The sequence below is a fragment of the Lithobates pipiens genome, unplaced genomic scaffold (assembly GCF_037356315.1).
Source record: "Lithobates pipiens isolate NorthernLeopardFrog02 unplaced genomic scaffold, aLitPip1_a1.2 Scaffold_11, whole genome shotgun sequence".
In the NCBI taxonomy this organism is placed as follows: Eukaryota; Metazoa; Chordata; class Amphibia; order Anura; family Ranidae; genus Lithobates; species Lithobates pipiens.
In genome coordinates, this window is record NW_027507696.1 from 8,703,521 (window position 1) to 8,720,544 (window position 17,024).

The following is a 17,024-nucleotide window of genomic DNA, read 5'->3' on the forward strand; positions in this document are numbered from 1 at the left end:
GTAGTGATCAGAAGGAAGAAGCCCCTCATTAGCTTTCTTTCCTGCTGAAGGCTCCTTCTCTGACATAGTTGCTCTATCAGCCGACACACCCTTTAGGTTGTAATATCTCTGGGACTCTGGATGTGACTTTGAGGAGAGTTGAAGCAGACAACTCACCGCTAGCATTCCAGAGAAATATAAAAGCAATGGGTAACTTTTATAGGCCATCCAAAATTGCCATTCTAGGTGTACTGACTGGCCAGGTTCTGCTCCTTTACTTTCTAGTAAATATACTCGTAACACAATGTCAGGTTCGTACATACCCTCTCACCAGGATCACCAGATGGACCAGGGGGACCTGAGGTTCCAGGAGGACCAGGATAACCCTTCAGGAAAGCAAAAAAAAATATTATTCATTATGATAAGATTAATTAGAACAAAATCTCTGACACAGGAACAAAGAACCTCCATTAGTAAGTGGTATTGCGGAATCATCAAAAACTTACTAGAGGGACATCTGCATACAGTAAGTCAGATCAACTGTTGAACAGTTAAAACTTGCTGCATACTGAGGTTGTATCTGAACTAAAGATCATAGGTTTTGGGTGGACAGCTGAAAAATGAATCTATAATCAGGATGTATTTAGGCTATTAACCAAGGGTTCTATGTGGACAGTTAAAAATGTATTATATATTTAGACTTTCTGAGGGCTATAAACAATAGCATCTCCATGGGTGGATTGAAAAATCACTCTATATTTATATGCACTGTCAACTAGAAGTTTTGGATAAACAATTGGATAATTGGATCTATATTTGAGCCTGAGCTCTTGAACATAGTTTGTGATAGGTAATTGGATAAATCGCTATGATTTAGGCTGTATCTGGGCTATAAAACCATAAGTTCTGGATGGACAGTTAAATAAATTGCTCTACATTTAAGCTGTATAGGGGTTTGTAGCCAGAGGCTGCAAGTGGTCAGTGGGATAAATGGCTCTAAATTTAAGCTGCGTCTGTGCCAAGAGCTTTGGATGAACTGTTGAATCAATATTTAGGCTTTATCTAGGCTATTAACCAATGGGTATGGATGGAAAGTTAGTTAAATGGTTCTAAATATAGGCTATGTCTGATTCATTAACCAGTGGTTCTGTATGAGCACTTGGATGAATGACTATATATTTAGGGTTATAAAGCAGTTCTGAAAGGACAGTTGAATACATGGTTCTATATTTTAGATGTATCTTTGGTATAAACCATCAGCCCTGGATGGAAAGTTGGTTAAATGGCTCTATATTTTAGCTGTTAGCCCTTGTACACACGGTCGGACATTCCGACGGAAAATGTCCGATCGGACCGTGTTGTCGGATAATCCGACTGTGTGTGGGCTCGGAATATCTGACGGACAAAGTTTTAGAGCCGGGCTATAAAACTTCCCGACAACATGATCCGATCGGACTTTGTCCGATTGTGTGTAGAGAATTCCGATCGGACAAAGTGCCACGCATGCTCAGATCAAATTCCTAGACCAAAGCTATTGGCTACTAGCCTGAACGTAGTCCCGTCGTAACAAAATAACGTCATCACGTTACGTACGATTGGATTTTCCGCCAACTTTGTCCGACCGTGTGTATGCAACACAAGTTTCGGACAAAATCCGATGGATTTTGTTGTCGGAATGTCCGACCATGTGTACAAGAGCTCTGCTATAAACCAATGGCTCTGGATGGGCATTTGGATAAATAACAGTTATAACGGGGCCATACATTATGGATGAACAGCTGGACAAATGGCCTATAGTAAAGCTGTATCACTTTTATGCACCAATGGCCCCGGGATGGACATTTAAATAAATAGTTCAATTTTTACGGCTAAATCTTGGCTAAAACAGCTCCACAGTTATGGATATACAAATGGCCATACAGGGGACATGGGAGAATAGTTTGCAATGTTGTCCTGCTGAGGAAAAAAACCTCTTGTGGTTTGGATGGAAGTCATGACATGTAAATCATTTCTGTGTTGAGAATGTAGTCCTGGTATTTTATGTGTAAACTATGTAGGATAGTAAAACACGGGAACAAAGAAACTTACTGCTGGGCCCTCTGGACCGGGTGGGCCTTCAATCAGCATTCCCTGGAATGGAAAAATCAAGACATAAGTGACACAGGTTCATCACAGGTGCACCACTACCCCCCACCCCCCATCTGCCTCACTGATGACATCTTGAAGTAGTTTTCTTCTATAAGCCCCCCTAAGCCAAAATCTCTATTATTAGCATCTTTGGGACCGCTATGACAATCTGCATTGTAATTATGAGATTAGTCGATTTTCAGGGTTGTACAAAGCGATGGGAAGAGGGGATAAGACAAGTCAGTCACTCTGAAACGTTGATGTAAAGCAGATTATTTCCTGCTGTGTATTATACTGCAGTGTACCAAAGAGAAACATGCACAAATCTCAGCGTTCAGATTAGTATTCACACACAGTGCGGAAACCTGCAGCTTCCCCGTTCCACATACCGCAGACATAAACCAATCTGCTCCACAATGTGCATACACAAGATAGGACATTTATTAGCTTATTCCGTAAGTATTACAAAGAGCAATGACAGTTTTCACACTGCTGCAACCAACAGCGAACAATTGGTAATTATTCATTGGTAGTCAGATCACTACAATCACGAAATCTAATTGCCCAGTTCCACAAATTTGCTACAGACTTCAACTCCTCATTCATCTGCTGTGATCCTGTTCAGCTTAGGCCTCAATCCTTTTTTAATAAAAAACAGCAAGCTGCTGTTATGGTAAAGCTGTAAGTCATGGATATAAACACCCATGTTTCGTTTATCAGTGCCATCCTGGAGGAGTCCGCTGAGAACCAACACTTGTATAAGCAGTGGATGGACGTATATTAGCCTTGGAAAGTGAGGGATAAAGTGGATCTTCCCTAATTGGCTCTTTTCTAAAGCCCTGCGCACTTAATCATTACACTCTGCACTGTCTTAAAATATCCCTCAAATGTTTGTGGAAACTTTGAGATGTAACCAGCAACCTTTATTAGGAAGTTTCAAAGAGCAAGTTTTTATCCGTGTGCTGTTATAAAATGCCATTATAAGGAAACCCTTTTGTGTATAACTGAAACATGCTGTATCTTCTTTAACCACTTGCTTACAGGGCACTTAAACACCTTCCTGCCCAGACCAATTTTCAGCTTTCGGTGCTCTCACAATTTGAATGACAATTACTCAGTCATGCAACACTGTACCCAAATGAATTTTTTGTCCTTTTTTTCCCACAAATAGAGCTTTCTTTTGGTGGTATTTGATCACCTCTGGGGTTTTTATTTTTTGCGCTATAAATGAAAAAAGACCGAAAATTTTGAAAAAAAACGCATATTTCTTTGTTTCTGTGACAGAATTATGCAAATTATTAATTTTTCTTCATAAATTTTGGTCACAATTTATACTGCTACATGTCTTTGGTAAAAATAACCCAAATTAGTGGATATTATTTGGTCTTTGTGAAAGTTAGAGAGTCTACAAGCTGTGGTGCGAATCGCACAAAATTGATCACATCTGATGTACTGGTGGCCTATCTCGCTTCTTGTGACCCAAACAAGTCAGGAAAGTACAAATACCCACCAAATGACCCCTTTTTGGAAAGTAGACATTCCAAGGTATTTAGTAAGAGGTATAGTGAGCTTTTTGATGTTGTCATTTTTTTCCCACAATTCTTTGCAAAATTAAGATTTTTCATTTTTTTTTTTTTCTCCACAAAATTGTCATTGTAATAGGTTATTTCTCTCACGTGGCATGTGTATACCACAAATGACACCCCCCAAAAAATTCTGCTACTCCTCCTGAGTATTACAATACCACATGTGTGGGACTTTTTCACAGCCTGGCCACATAGAGAGGCCCAACATGCAGGTAGCGCCATCATGTGTTCTAGGAACATAAATTACACATCTAACTTGTTGACTATTTATTACACTTTTGAAGCACCAGGACAATGACACGTGACACTGATGACAGATGGCACTGATACGTGGCAATGATGACAGGTGGCACTGATGACAGATGGCACTAATATGTGGCACTGATGACAGATGGCACTAATATGTGGCACTGATGACGCGTGGCACTTATACGTGGCACTGATGACACGTGGCACTAATACGTGGCACTGATGACACGTGGCACTGAAACGTGGCACCGATGACAGATGGCACTAATACGTGGCACTAATATGTGCCACCGATGACAGATGGCACTAATACATGGCACCGATGACGCGTGACACTGATGACAGATGGCACTGATAAGTGGCATTGATGACACGTGACACTGACAACAGATGGCACGTGACACTGACAGGTGGCACTGATGACAAATGGCACTGATACGTGGCACTGATGACAGATGGCACTATGTGGCACTGATGACACGTGGCACTGACGGCAGGTGGCACTGGGGGCAGGTGGCACTGGGGGCAGGTGGCACTGGGGGCAGGTGGCACTGACGGCAGGTGGCACTGGGGTGGATGGCACTGGGGGCAGGTAGCACTGGGGTGGATGGCACTGGGGGCAGGTAGCACTGGGGTGGATGGCACTGGGGGCAGGTAGCACTGGGGTGGATGGCACTAGGGGCAGGTAGCACTGGGGTGGATGGCACTAGGGGCAGGTAGCACTGGGGTGGATGGCACTGGGGGCAGGTAGCACTGGGGTGGATGGCACTGGGGGCAGGTAGCACTGGGGTGGATGGCACTGGGGCAGATAGCACTGCTGGGGGCGGATGGCACTGCTGGGGGCGGATGGCACTGCTGGGGGCGGATGGCACTTTTTATTTCATTTTTTTAATTTTTTTTTTTTCCAGAATCAGAACGGCTGCCGCTGCAGCCGTTCATCTCTCCCCTCTCGCACTGTCTGTGCGAGGAAGGAGAGCGGCGCTGCGAGATGATCTCATATGTTTACATATGAGATCATCTCCCATTGGACACGCCGATCACGCTGTAAACGGCCGCTGTGATTGGCCGTTTACAGCGATCTGTGTTTGCCTGTCCCCGGGGGACACGGCGAACACAGAACTTCCGCGATGCGCGCCCGCGGCGGCGCGCATTGCGGAAGTAAACATCAGGCCGTCCAGGGACGGCCACCCGGACGAACGCGCCTGCTCTACGGCCGTAATTCGGCTATAGGGCGGGCGCGAGGAGGTTAACATCCATAACCCCACCACAGGTCCATCTATGACTGCCGTGGCCTCTGTGGTATATACTGTAGAAGGCTGCACTTCATACGATTTGATAGCTGCGGTTGGTGGTGAAGTAGTGCAACTGAGATTTTTACCACCTGTCAGCGTATCTGAGGTTAGCAAAGCAAAAAAAAAAAAAAGAAGAAGAAGAAGAGCGACACTTCCACTTTCTTCTTTTGCTACCTGCCACTTCCTGTTACCCATGAACAAAAAGAAGGCCGGAGCCTGTACATTCTGGTGAGATGGTCTACCTCTTTCTGTGTTTCTGTTTACTGGGCTGTGTACAGCCAACCTAGAGCAAAGGAAATGGTTTGAAAATTCTTTGGGATCGATTTAATATAACTGGAGAGTGAGAAATATGGTGCAGCTCTGCATAGAAGCCAATCAGCTTTCATTTTTTATTGGCAAAGCTTAATTGAAGAAGCTGAAATGAGAAGCTGATTTGGCTACCATGCACAGCTGCACCAGATTTTGAATAACTTCTATAACTTAAAGAGGAAGTAAACCCTGATGAGTTTACTTCCTCTTTGATTCCCTGCAAAGGTAAAGCATAATGGACTACTATGCATCCCATCGCATCGCATAGTAAGTCCATTATGTGTCACTTACCTGACACAGGAGCCAGCGAAGTCACCGCTGTCACCTTGTGTACAGAGCCTCCAACCTTCTTGGTGGGTCTCGCTGCTCCGGCGCTGTCATTTGACGGAGCCGCGATGACGTCACTCCCACGCATGCGTACAGGAGCCGGCACATCGCCGTTAACAGCGGCGCACTCAGTGCCTGACAGCGGTGCCTGTCTTTCGGCAAACATCTCCTAAACCGTGTAGGTTTAGGAGATATTTCTTGGACCTACAGGTAAGCCTTAATTAGGTTTACCTGTAGGTCAAAGTGGTTTGTAAGGGTTTACAACCACTTTAAGTGATCGCCTAAACAAGAAATTAGGGTCTATCTTCCAATGGGGACAGCTGTTAAGTTGACAAAGTGCTGTGCATTTTAACCATTCACTACTGTATCCCAAAACTAAAAAAAAAAAAATTAATTAATTATCTACAGTATATGTACACTTTAATGACCTATTTTTTTATTCAGCATTATGGGAAACAATGCCAGTTTGTAAATGAGTTTTACAAACTGGCATTTTTACTTGGACTGGATGGAGTTGGATTGGGTCAAATGTATCAAAAACATCTCAAATGAATTTCATAATGTTTCTCAAGTAGCAACCAAACACATCGCAGATTCGCTTTTCTGAAAAAGGTCAAGATTAATAGAACTTCATCAGTGGAGGTATGTATTTTGGACTTATTTCGCTTCTCAATAATGAAGTTCTAGGCTTGACTAGGATCCCTGAGAATTTCGGACCTCCGACATCTTGTAGAACAATCACTTGAAGATGCTCGTAGTTGCAGTGAACACTGAGACCATCTCCTAAGTGAATGCAATGTCTAATCACAAGAAAAACATCTGGGGCCCTGGCCAATATTTATACTTCTCCTGATGCTGTTTGGATTTTCAGACATCTGGGAAAACTATTGACATACAAACAGGAGTAGAATGTTTACATTGGTGTGGTAGGGTTATGTGTATGGGGGGGTCGAGGGGTCGTCAATATGGGTTTAACATCATCATTACCAAAGAGATGCAAATCCCCCACTTTTTTCTTCAGTACTGCAGAACTTTGCAACTGTTCTGGCGTTCTTTTTTTTATCAGGTTACACCCCTTTCACACGGAGGCGTTTTTCAGGTGCTTTTGGGCTAAAAATACCACCTTTAAAACGCCTCCCCTGCAGTCCCAGTGTGAAAGCCCAAATGCTTTCACCCCGGGGCGCTGCGCTGGCAGGATGTTAAAAAAAGGTCCTGCAAGCAGCATCTTTGGGGCGGTGGAGGAGCGGTGTATACACATCTCCTCCACTGCTCCTGCCCATTGAAATGAATGGGCACCACTGCCAAAGCGCCTGCAAAGACATGGCAAAAATAGGTATTGACCAGATGTGCAACTTCATCTTTAATACAGGAGCATTACCTATACCTGAAATATGCAATTAGTAGACCTCCAGCTGTTGCAAAACTACAAGTCCCATCATTCCTCTGCCTCTTAGTGTCATGCATGTGGCTATCAGAGTCTTGCTATGCCTCATGGGACTTGTAGTTCTGCAACAGCTGGAGGTCCGCTAATTGCATATCCCTGACCTACACTGACCAAAAGAGGGTGCTATTTGTGTGTGTAGCCCAATCAATTCCAGCAAAAACCCAACATAAAATAAAAATTGTGAGTTGTAATATATTATATTCTATAAAAATATATAATAATAATATAATATAATAATAATGTATAATATTTTTGTCTGTCACTGTATATTCATTGTGAATCTACAATGTTGTCAATATAAAAACAGGCTTTAAAATATTTTCACTTTACATACTATAATTTGAACAAAATCAGTAGGAATACTCAACATTCTGTCTTAAGACATTCCTATTGTACCAACAAACTATGCAGTATAAGGGCATACCTGACTGGATGTAAATTGAATAGATTGTTATGGTGGGCACTGGCAATACCTACTTTTTTTGGCAAACCTAAAGGACAATGTACAACCAGAATGTGTGCAGCCAGCTTAGATGAGAACATTTATGCATCTTGCCGAAAAAGACTAATGTGTACTGCATTGCAGAGTTCTACCAGAAATGGTACATGCACCTTATTGGTGCGTTTTAGTGCAATAAGGCAACCCCTTCAAATGAACAGGCTGCTTTACCGCAGCACACATGCATAACTGCACCAGAATGGCGTGTATGGACTCCTTTTGAAACAAGTTGCCAGGTTAGTAAATATTATTTTAGTTATTATGCACTTAAAAAAAAAAAAAAGAAATAAGTAGGAGACTTACAGGTTCAATGATTGCTGGCTCCCCTTTCTGTCCCTTCTCACCCCGAGCACCTCCAGAAATCTGCAAAATACACTCTGATGTCATACAGATAGCAAGTGTAACAATAAATCTCAAGGCCTGTCTTACTGTCCGAAAAAAAATTATTTACAGTGCAATTGACATAAGCGTTAAGACTCAATCTCTACTTGGTCCATTCTCTTTCACATACATGTCTTTAAAGTAGTATTAAACCCAAAACCTAAAATGTAATCTATAGTGCTGTCCTAAATGATACAGGTATAGATCTAGCGTCTTTTAAACTATTCAGGAACTATGCTCTGTGTCACTACCTTTTGATCCTAGAGTAGCGTCCCTGTGTATTATACCTGAAGACGATGTACAAACTTTTATTAAATTGATACTAATACATGTGCTTTTCCTTGCTCATAAACTTATAGCACAGACTTGGCTGTCTCCTTGCTCCCCTACCACGCCACATCCACGGTGAGATGCAGTTTACACCATACTGGAGCGAGAGAGAGAGAGAGAGAGAGAGAGAGAGAGAGAGAGAGAGAAACTAACCTACCAGCATAATAAAATAATTCCAAAAAGTGTGTTCTCCTTGGTTCTCATCCTCCCTATCGGTCTCTTCATTCATCTCTCTTCTACGTTAGGGGCAGGACCCATAGTCCTCTGCAATACTTACCTCTATGTCAGTAGGTTGTTATCTGCCACATATAAGCAATTGTATATTGTATGCTGTGCCCTATGGGGGCTCTAAGATCTCATTGTATATTGCTACAATGCCTATATGTTGGAGTATGTAATGCTGCTACCTTGGTTGTCCTACTCTGCTGTTGAGTCTTCTCTCTGCTTTGTAAAATCTGGTAAAAAAAACTTTATTAAAATGTTACGTATTGCAGCTTACTGATCATTAGATGTGGTGGCTGTATTCATTTTTTTTTTTTTAATGCTTTTTTTTTTCCCTCTCTGTTTTTACCTGGTGATCTGGCCAGTAATATACCGCCTGCATCAGGGTATACACGCAGAGTTTTCTTTTCGTTATACCAGTGGGTGGGTGGACCAAGAGATGTGGATACAGGGATACAGGGATCTCCCCCCCCCTCCGCTGAACTATTGTATTTGGATAGCGGGGACTCCCCCCATTAAAATACATAGATCAGCTCTTGGCCGCTTGCTCTGATCGAATGCTGGTGTTCCAGCAGGACTGTTCAACAAAGGCCAGTCTAATGATCTTTTCTGTTGAACAGACTGGGGGGGTACACAGGTTCCCGAAATTTGGCCAGTTCCAGCTGAACCATCTGAATCAGACTCTGGAGTTCCCTGGAAGGATATAGCTGTGGGGGATATGTCATTGGAATTGAATCAAGTAGGCTGAACAACTAAGGTGGTTACACCTGTAGTGAGGGGTGAATGCTCACTGATGCGCATATAGACCTTGGGAGGTCTTAATATCTGATAAGCGGATATATTTGCCCTATCTATCCTGTAGGGAGCACTGGGTGATTGCACCAATTGAACTTTAAGGATTTATAGTTGGAATTTTGGACAATTAGTTTTTACTTTTTTTTACACTTTTATTCCAATTGATAGACTTTGTGCAATTTATGTAAATAAGGTTATGTATGACAGCACAACGCATTATTTGAATGTATATATTAGGGTTTCCTCACTCTGGATGAAGGAACATATGAGCACCTTGGGAGAGCAGCATCACCATGCTGGGGGGAGGGGGGCGGCTTGTTTTGTTGGAAAACAACAGACTTGACTTGACAGTCACAGAAGGAAAAAGGGCTTTAAAAAAAAACGAATGTAGCCATCACATCTTATAATAGGTAAACTTGTGGAAAAAGAATAGGTAAGCTGCAATATAATAAATGTTTGCTTCTTGGGTTTAATACCATTTCCTTGTAAGTTTGCATTTATCTTTTCATTTTATGCTATTAAATACCCACTAATACTGCACTTAAGTGGTGACCCCCTCTTGTGTCTTTTCAAGAACCAGTCTAAAGGTGTTGACCTGGTCTCCAAATTCTCCAGATCTCAATCCATCAAGCATCTGTGGGATGTGCTGGAAAAACAAGTCCAATCCATGAAGGACCCACCTCACAACTTACAGAACTTGAAGGATCTGCTGCTGACAGCTTGGTGCCAGATACCACAGCACATACCTTCAGAGGTCTAGTGGAATCAAAGCCTTGACTTGCCTAGATGATTTTGGCAGCAGAAAGGTGTGTTTTTGTGGTAAAAGGGGGATCAAATCAATATAAGACTGGTGGTCATAAATTTTTGGACGATCGGTAAATGTCTGCTACAATATAGGGCACACACACACAACTTAAATAAAATACACGAGTCACAAATCCAAAAAAAAGCGTTAATACTTTTTTTCTGAATGAGGGGAGGGAGGACATTCCTAAATATGCGAGCTCATTGCTTTAAATAAAAAAATGTCCCTAAAATTTGGCAATTACAAAGTAAGAATTGGTTGGTAAACAAATATTTTATTATTATGCATTCCTGCTCTGATTTTACTTTCACCTAGTGCAATGCCACCTTCTAGTCTGCAGGTGTCGCTCATGATCTTTATTTCTGCTCATATATCACAGGGATCACAGATGCAATGGAGATGCATTAAGTGACGATTCAGTGATGGCGCATATTTTCAGTGGAAGACTAACTTGTAGTTACCTCGTACTCTGGCACAATGACAGCTGATTCTTTCAGATCATCTTCATTTTTCTCAAGATCGTAGTCCAGGTCGGGATAAGAGTGATCGTAGGTGTCTATGGTCTCCTCCGTAAAGTCACCATCGACATTTCCTTCCTGTCTGGAGCTTCCTGCACCACTCACCAATGTACCCTAAGAGGAGAGAAGAGCCACAATTAACCAAGATGGACAAATTACGATTTCTTGTTTTATCTCTTGTGTTTTCTCCTAAAAATTTTTTGTTCATTCAACTTTAGTAAAAGAAGCATGTCGGAAAATCCTCCAATCGGGTGCAGGCACTGCTTGGGTATTCTGACAGCAGGCCACGCTAGCTGTCAAGAATACAGTAGCAAAGCAAGGGGGGCTGTTCCCATTTACATTATTAGCATAGATGGATGAATGGGCTATAAATCTACATACATGGTTACATTAGAAAAGTAAAGACACACTTAGGCTGGGTTTAAATATGTGCGAATTGGATGCGGTTTTTCTGCATCCAATTCGCATAACATGCGAGTGTGACCTTCTCTCAATGGAACTGGTTCACACCAGGGTCAGATTAAGAGTATCATGGGCCTGGTGCTGAGGATTTTGATGGGCCTTTTTCTGGAAATAAATAAAATGAAAAATTCACACTGTATGCGCAAGAGAACCCATGTGAATGAGCCCTTCATTTTTTAAATTATTTATTACATTTTTGAATTATTTTCTTCATTTATTATTTGTTGGAGTTTTTTTATACTTTTTAAATTTTTTTCACAATACTTTTTTGGGAGAATGGAGCAGTGGAAGGTGTCAGTACCACATACACGGGGGGGGGGGGGGGGGGGGCAGAGCAGGGGGAATCTAATGGACAGTCTTGGGTGATCAGTACGGGGGGGCGCAATTACAAGCACCGATCTCCCTCTAGAGGAGGTGGAGTGGCTTTCAGATGCTTCATGGAGAGTCATAGAGGGAGTGGTGATGGTGTCGTGGCGATGGTGCTTGTGATTGCCCGCCGCACTGATCACCCCCAACTTTCAGATTCCCCTTGCTGCAGGAGGTACAAGGAGCGTCTCATGCAGTGCAGTATCCAAATGATCAGTCCGTCCCTGCTGGGCCTATATTAAGGTAGGGGCCTGGAGCTGCAGCTCCAATAGCCCCTATGTGTCAGGGCTGGCTTAGACCTTCCTCCTCTGGGCTGGCCGCTCAGCTGTCGGCTAATTGCCAGCTCTCTTCTCTTTCCACAGTTATCAGCTGTTCCCGATGATGCTCGTCTGACCTGCCTATTTAAAGCCTTCCTGCTCACTTTTTCATTTGCCTTCGTGTTGGTCACATCACAAGGAACCATCTCCTGCTGTTTGTTTCAAGACTGGCTTGCTGACATCCCACCTGGCTTCTTATCCTGCTTGCGGTTGCTCTCCTTGGATCCATGACTTCTGGCCTGGATGATTATCCGATCTGGTTTATGAACTTTGGACTGGCTGACTACCCGATCTGGCTACTGGACTCTGGCTATGCTTGACTACGCTTTTTCTATTTACCTTTTTATTTTTATTTAATAAACAAGTGTGATTTAATTGTACTTCTGTCTCAGTCTGTTTCATGGTTCCTGACACTATGTTAATCTGGCCCAGGTTCACACATGTCTGGGGCAGCTGCGGTACGGTTTCTGAAAGGGTCCTGTGTGTTTTTGGGTCTGGTTCAGGTGCGAAATCAGGCAAAAATTCAGACATGAATTGCGCCTGACCCAGTGAAAAGAAACTTACGGACCCCAGGCTTGAAACAGCCGCACAAATGTGAACCCGGCCTTACTGCTGTCCAAACACCATTATTAAAAGCCTCAAACTACCATAATTTTCACGATCAATAACCCATGCATTGACTTCTAAAGTGAAAAATCAATAAAAATGTGTGTGCAGTTAACTCTGATTTGTGTGATAATGCCCCCAGTGAGCTGAAAAATAATGCTTAAAATAACTCACAGTATTGAACATATTGCATGCCTTATGTTCTAGTGAACTGAGCCAAATGTACCTTCAAAGTTGATGAAACAGCTGTATGATCATGTAAAGATTTTACAAAATCCCCGCCTCACACAATGTGTGTGACTGTAAAAGGAAAGCTTCAGTTTTGGGTAACATTGATGGATTTAAAGTGGAACTTTAGTCAGAAAATTAAGTTCTGCTAGATCACTTCAGGCTGACCCCTTTTGCCGGTATAGTAATGTAAAACATTAAGACCCCTTTAACACTGGGGCGCTTTGCAGGAGCTATAATGCTAAAAATAGCGCCTGCAAAGCGCCCCGAAAGAGCCACTTTCACACTGCCCAAGTGTTTTCACACTGGAGCGGTGCGCTGGCAGGACCCTAAAAAAAGTCCTGCTAGTAGCACCTTTGGAGCGGTGTATACACTGCTCCTTTACCGCTCCTGCCCACTGAAATCAATGGGGCAGCGCGGCTATACCACCGACATAGCGCTGCTGCAGCAGCTCTTTGCGGTGGTTTTAACCCTTTCATGGCCGATAGCGCGGGGGGGGGTAAAAGTGCCCCGTTGGCAGCCGAATAGCGCCGCGAATTTGACGGTAAAGCGCAGCTAAAAATAGCGGCGCTTTACTGCGGACGCACCCACCGCCCCAGTGTGATAGGGGCCTAAAAACAAGTGCCTATACTGTTTAAAATGTGTGTCACCCTGCTCTGCACATGCTCAGATGCTCTCTATTTTTAGCACTGCTAAGTTTGTAGAGGCCGATTTGCTGACAGCCTTAAAGCGGCATTAGAGTCTGAGACAACGGTTGTGGAGCAAGTCAACACTGTTGGATTGTCAACCCAATCTACTCAGTAGACAACTCCTCTAATAAGCTTTGTCTAGGGTGGCGTTTGTGCTGCCCAAGTGTCAAATTGATACCCACTTGTAGACCTTCGTTTGTAGACTGCCTGTAGTGCATCACTAAGCTTAAGTTGATCACTGGGAATTACATTACTCCTGTCAATTTTAGCAGCAAGCTACGGGGTTTGGTTGATGTATGTTCTATGGGTTAGGCTGATAGTTTTTTAGATGTTATGCCTTACCTGCTGTGTTGTATTGTTTTCGAGCCGGGGAATGCCCCAAGGCTCTGTTCTGTAATTTTCTCTTTTAAAACAAATAAAAAGAATTTATAAAAAAAAAAAAAAAAAGGCGGCATTAAACCCTCCTATCCTTTACAGCCAAGGAAGCTGCTTCTGTTTGCTCTTACGACTGCCGTGGTGCTGCACATGTGGTCACTTTTGATGCTACTCATTTGATGGTTTGACAGTTTGGTTGAGGACACAACTAAATGTGACAAGTTTGTACTTCCAACATTCCGGGATGTAAATGTGGGCTTCAGCAAATTAGTAGCTTCCAGCAGGAAGAAACAAGACCAATTCTGGAGGCAATTTACAGCACACACTCATTTTGGTAGCATAATTATTAAATGTGGAATAAATGTTTCTTGCTAAAGAACATTATTTTTTATCAAGTTGTTATCAGTAAAGTTCCGCTTTACATATCTCCTAAGAACCCTTGGAAATTTGCATCTCTGCCCTTCCCAGAAGGGTGAGATTTTCCTGCAGTCGTTTGTGTCACAGCCCCTCCCACATTGATGAAATTTGTGTCTCTGGACCTTTCACAATTGTGAGATTTCCCCATAGAAGTTTCTATCTCCACCCCCATCTACAGTAGCAAGTAGGATCACTCTCTCACAGCTTGACTATTTTTCTTTTTTTAATTATACATTAAAGAGAAGGCTGAAACCATTATTTGGATAGGGAAAATATCCATGCTGGGGGGGGGCGGGAGGGGGGACTGACCCTTAAGTTGCAGTAAATAGGCTTGAATGGAAAATCTAGATGATTATTTTCAGTGACAAAAGACGTCTTGCTAGTTCCTGTGAATTGGCTTAATATGAAATTTAAGTTTATTTTATGTGTTAATTTAGAACTGATTCCGACCACGATTTTCAGTTTCCCTCCCTTGGTGTGTGATATATGTGATGATTATATTTTGTATATGAACAATGGGTGAATATAGCTATGCAGTCGCCAAACATGCTGAATTGATGAGACGCACAGTTGCGACAGACACACTTACGTTGTTGACTGCGGTCACAGTGCTGGTGATGACCTCGACAGTTCTGTCAATGGAGCCTTCATCCACATTGGTCCCTTCCTCTCTTTCATCCAGCTCAGTGTAGCTTGTGTCTTCGTCGGGTTGTGGGGAGTAGTAATCCTCATGCACACCGTAGTTATAGTCATATGTTGTTGGGTTGGGGTTGGCTTCAGTTTTCTCTTCAATACTGACTCTTGCTGCTTCAGTAATTACAACTGGTTCTTCTGTGGGTGCCGGGGTCTCCTAAAAGGAAGAGAAACATTAAGGCAATATTCTTCTGCAATCCAAGGCTGGTAATGGGAAAAATGTATTTTTTCACCAGCCAGCATTCTTCAAAAAGAGAAAAAAAAATAAAACAAAACGGATTTCCCCATCCACTCTGGCGAGGTGGATGGAGGAATACTCCTCATTGTGTTATTGTATTCTGACAGCAGGACTCCTCCACTGTCAGAATACACTTTAGCGCTGCCTGCAGCTGCTGACTGAATGAAAATTTTCCAATATTCCCCTTCGAGAGAAGCTGATCATTAAATTGACTTTTCTCAAGCAGGAATGGCCATAAATGGATCGCAATTTGCCTGGTCCTAGCAGAATCGGTCCAATCTCGATCCAGATACTGGCTTTCATCATCCACTTACATTAAAACATACTGTTTTTTATTTTATTTTCCTTGCATGTGACGTTTCACCATGTTCACTAAGCCAACTGAAAATTTCCTACAAAGTAAACAGCCTATTTCTCTTTAGTAAATCAAACCCAACGTGCACTCTGCGCTTTTTTACAACACATTAGTACAGCTTTTCAGCCCCAGTGTGCACATGATGTTGGCTCTGTAGATTGTCTACCTAAATTTTATAAAAGTATCATAGCTCATGTAAATCTCAGGATAACTGCTGTTTCATAGCAGCAGGAATGTGTTTCAACTTATAATTTTTGACTTTTGTCAGACACTCAGATAAGCTCTGAATTCTGGCCAGAGTGAATTCTGTTTATAGCTACAAAACTTGACTTTTTATAATGTGATTCAAGCATGATTTCAGTAAATGATCTGGGTTAATCTACGACATTAAATAGTGAAAGCTATGGAAAATTCTAAACGTTAAGTTGCATGTGACATGGGGGGGTTGGCGTACCTCTTCAAAGTCTGGTTGCGGTCTTACTGCCTCCTCAACATTGGCTTGTGCGGGCTTTACAGTTGGAGTTTTATCGTTCTCTTCTTCATAGTATGGGTATTCGTAGTAATAGCCTTCATCTCCTTCTGCAGCCTCAGGGTATTGCTAAATATGAAAAAAAAGAGTGTCTGAAAAAAAAGTTCCTGTGCCCCCTGCTGTACACTTTGATCGACCAGGCATAACCTTGCAACTTAATACATAGTTAGTAAGGTTGAATAAAGATACCAGTCCATCCTGAGTGAGTGTCTACAATTGTCCCTATCCCTGTACATTGCACACTCACATCAGTCCCTACCCTCAATGGAGACCACAATCCAAGATCCCCATTCATATACTAGAGCAATTTTGGACAGAAGCCAATTAACCTACCGGCATGTCTTTGGAGTGTGGGAGGAAACCGGAGTACCCAGAGGAAACCCACACAGGCACAGGGAGAACATGCAAACTCCAAGCAGGTAGCGTCGTGGTTGGGATTTGAACCAGCGACCCTTTTTACTGCTAGGCGAGAGTGCTAACCACTACACCACTGTGCCACCCTTAATAGTGTTGTGTATGGAATTTAGAATCTCATATTCATGAGCTATGAATCTTATTCAATCCCCCCAAAAGCCTACTATCCCAGCCAACAAAGCTACAACACAAAAATAAAATTAACCCATTTATCTAAGATTTATGGTTAAGTTTAACGTATATAATCTTAACAGCCATACGCTGCTAACCACTAAATGTACACTGACTGCTATTGGCCCCACATCCCTACCACATTAGCCCCATCCCTACACCACGTGTCACAGACACTACAATATTACATAGCAAGCAATAAACCTTAAACCACCCTGCTCCATCATCGATATACCTTATAACTCTAAAGTATACTACAGGAGTAGACCTTTTTCATATCGCAAAGTGATGGCTAGTAAAT

The 17,024-nt window shown here is 42.6% G+C and overlaps 1 protein-coding gene across 2 annotated transcripts in view; it reads right to left on the bottom strand.

Annotated features, from left to right (window-relative positions):
* The window catches only part of COL5A1 (collagen type V alpha 1 chain), a 287,140-nt gene that overhangs the window by 163,842 nt on the left and 106,274 nt on the right, over positions 1-17,024 (bottom strand). For both annotated transcript variants that reach the window (XM_077468431.1, XM_077468424.1), the window contains exons 6-11: positions 16,064-16,207; positions 14,913-15,173; positions 10,807-10,977; positions 8,116-8,175; positions 2,068-2,109; positions 303-365 (exon numbers count right to left, since the gene is read on the bottom strand). In XM_077468431.1, coding sequence (XP_077324557.1) covers positions 303-365; positions 2,068-2,109; positions 8,116-8,175; positions 10,807-10,977; positions 14,913-15,173; positions 16,064-16,207 — 741 coding nt within the window. The remainder of the gene's footprint in view (positions 1-302; positions 366-2,067; positions 2,110-8,115; positions 8,176-10,806; positions 10,978-14,912; positions 15,174-16,063; positions 16,208-17,024) is intronic.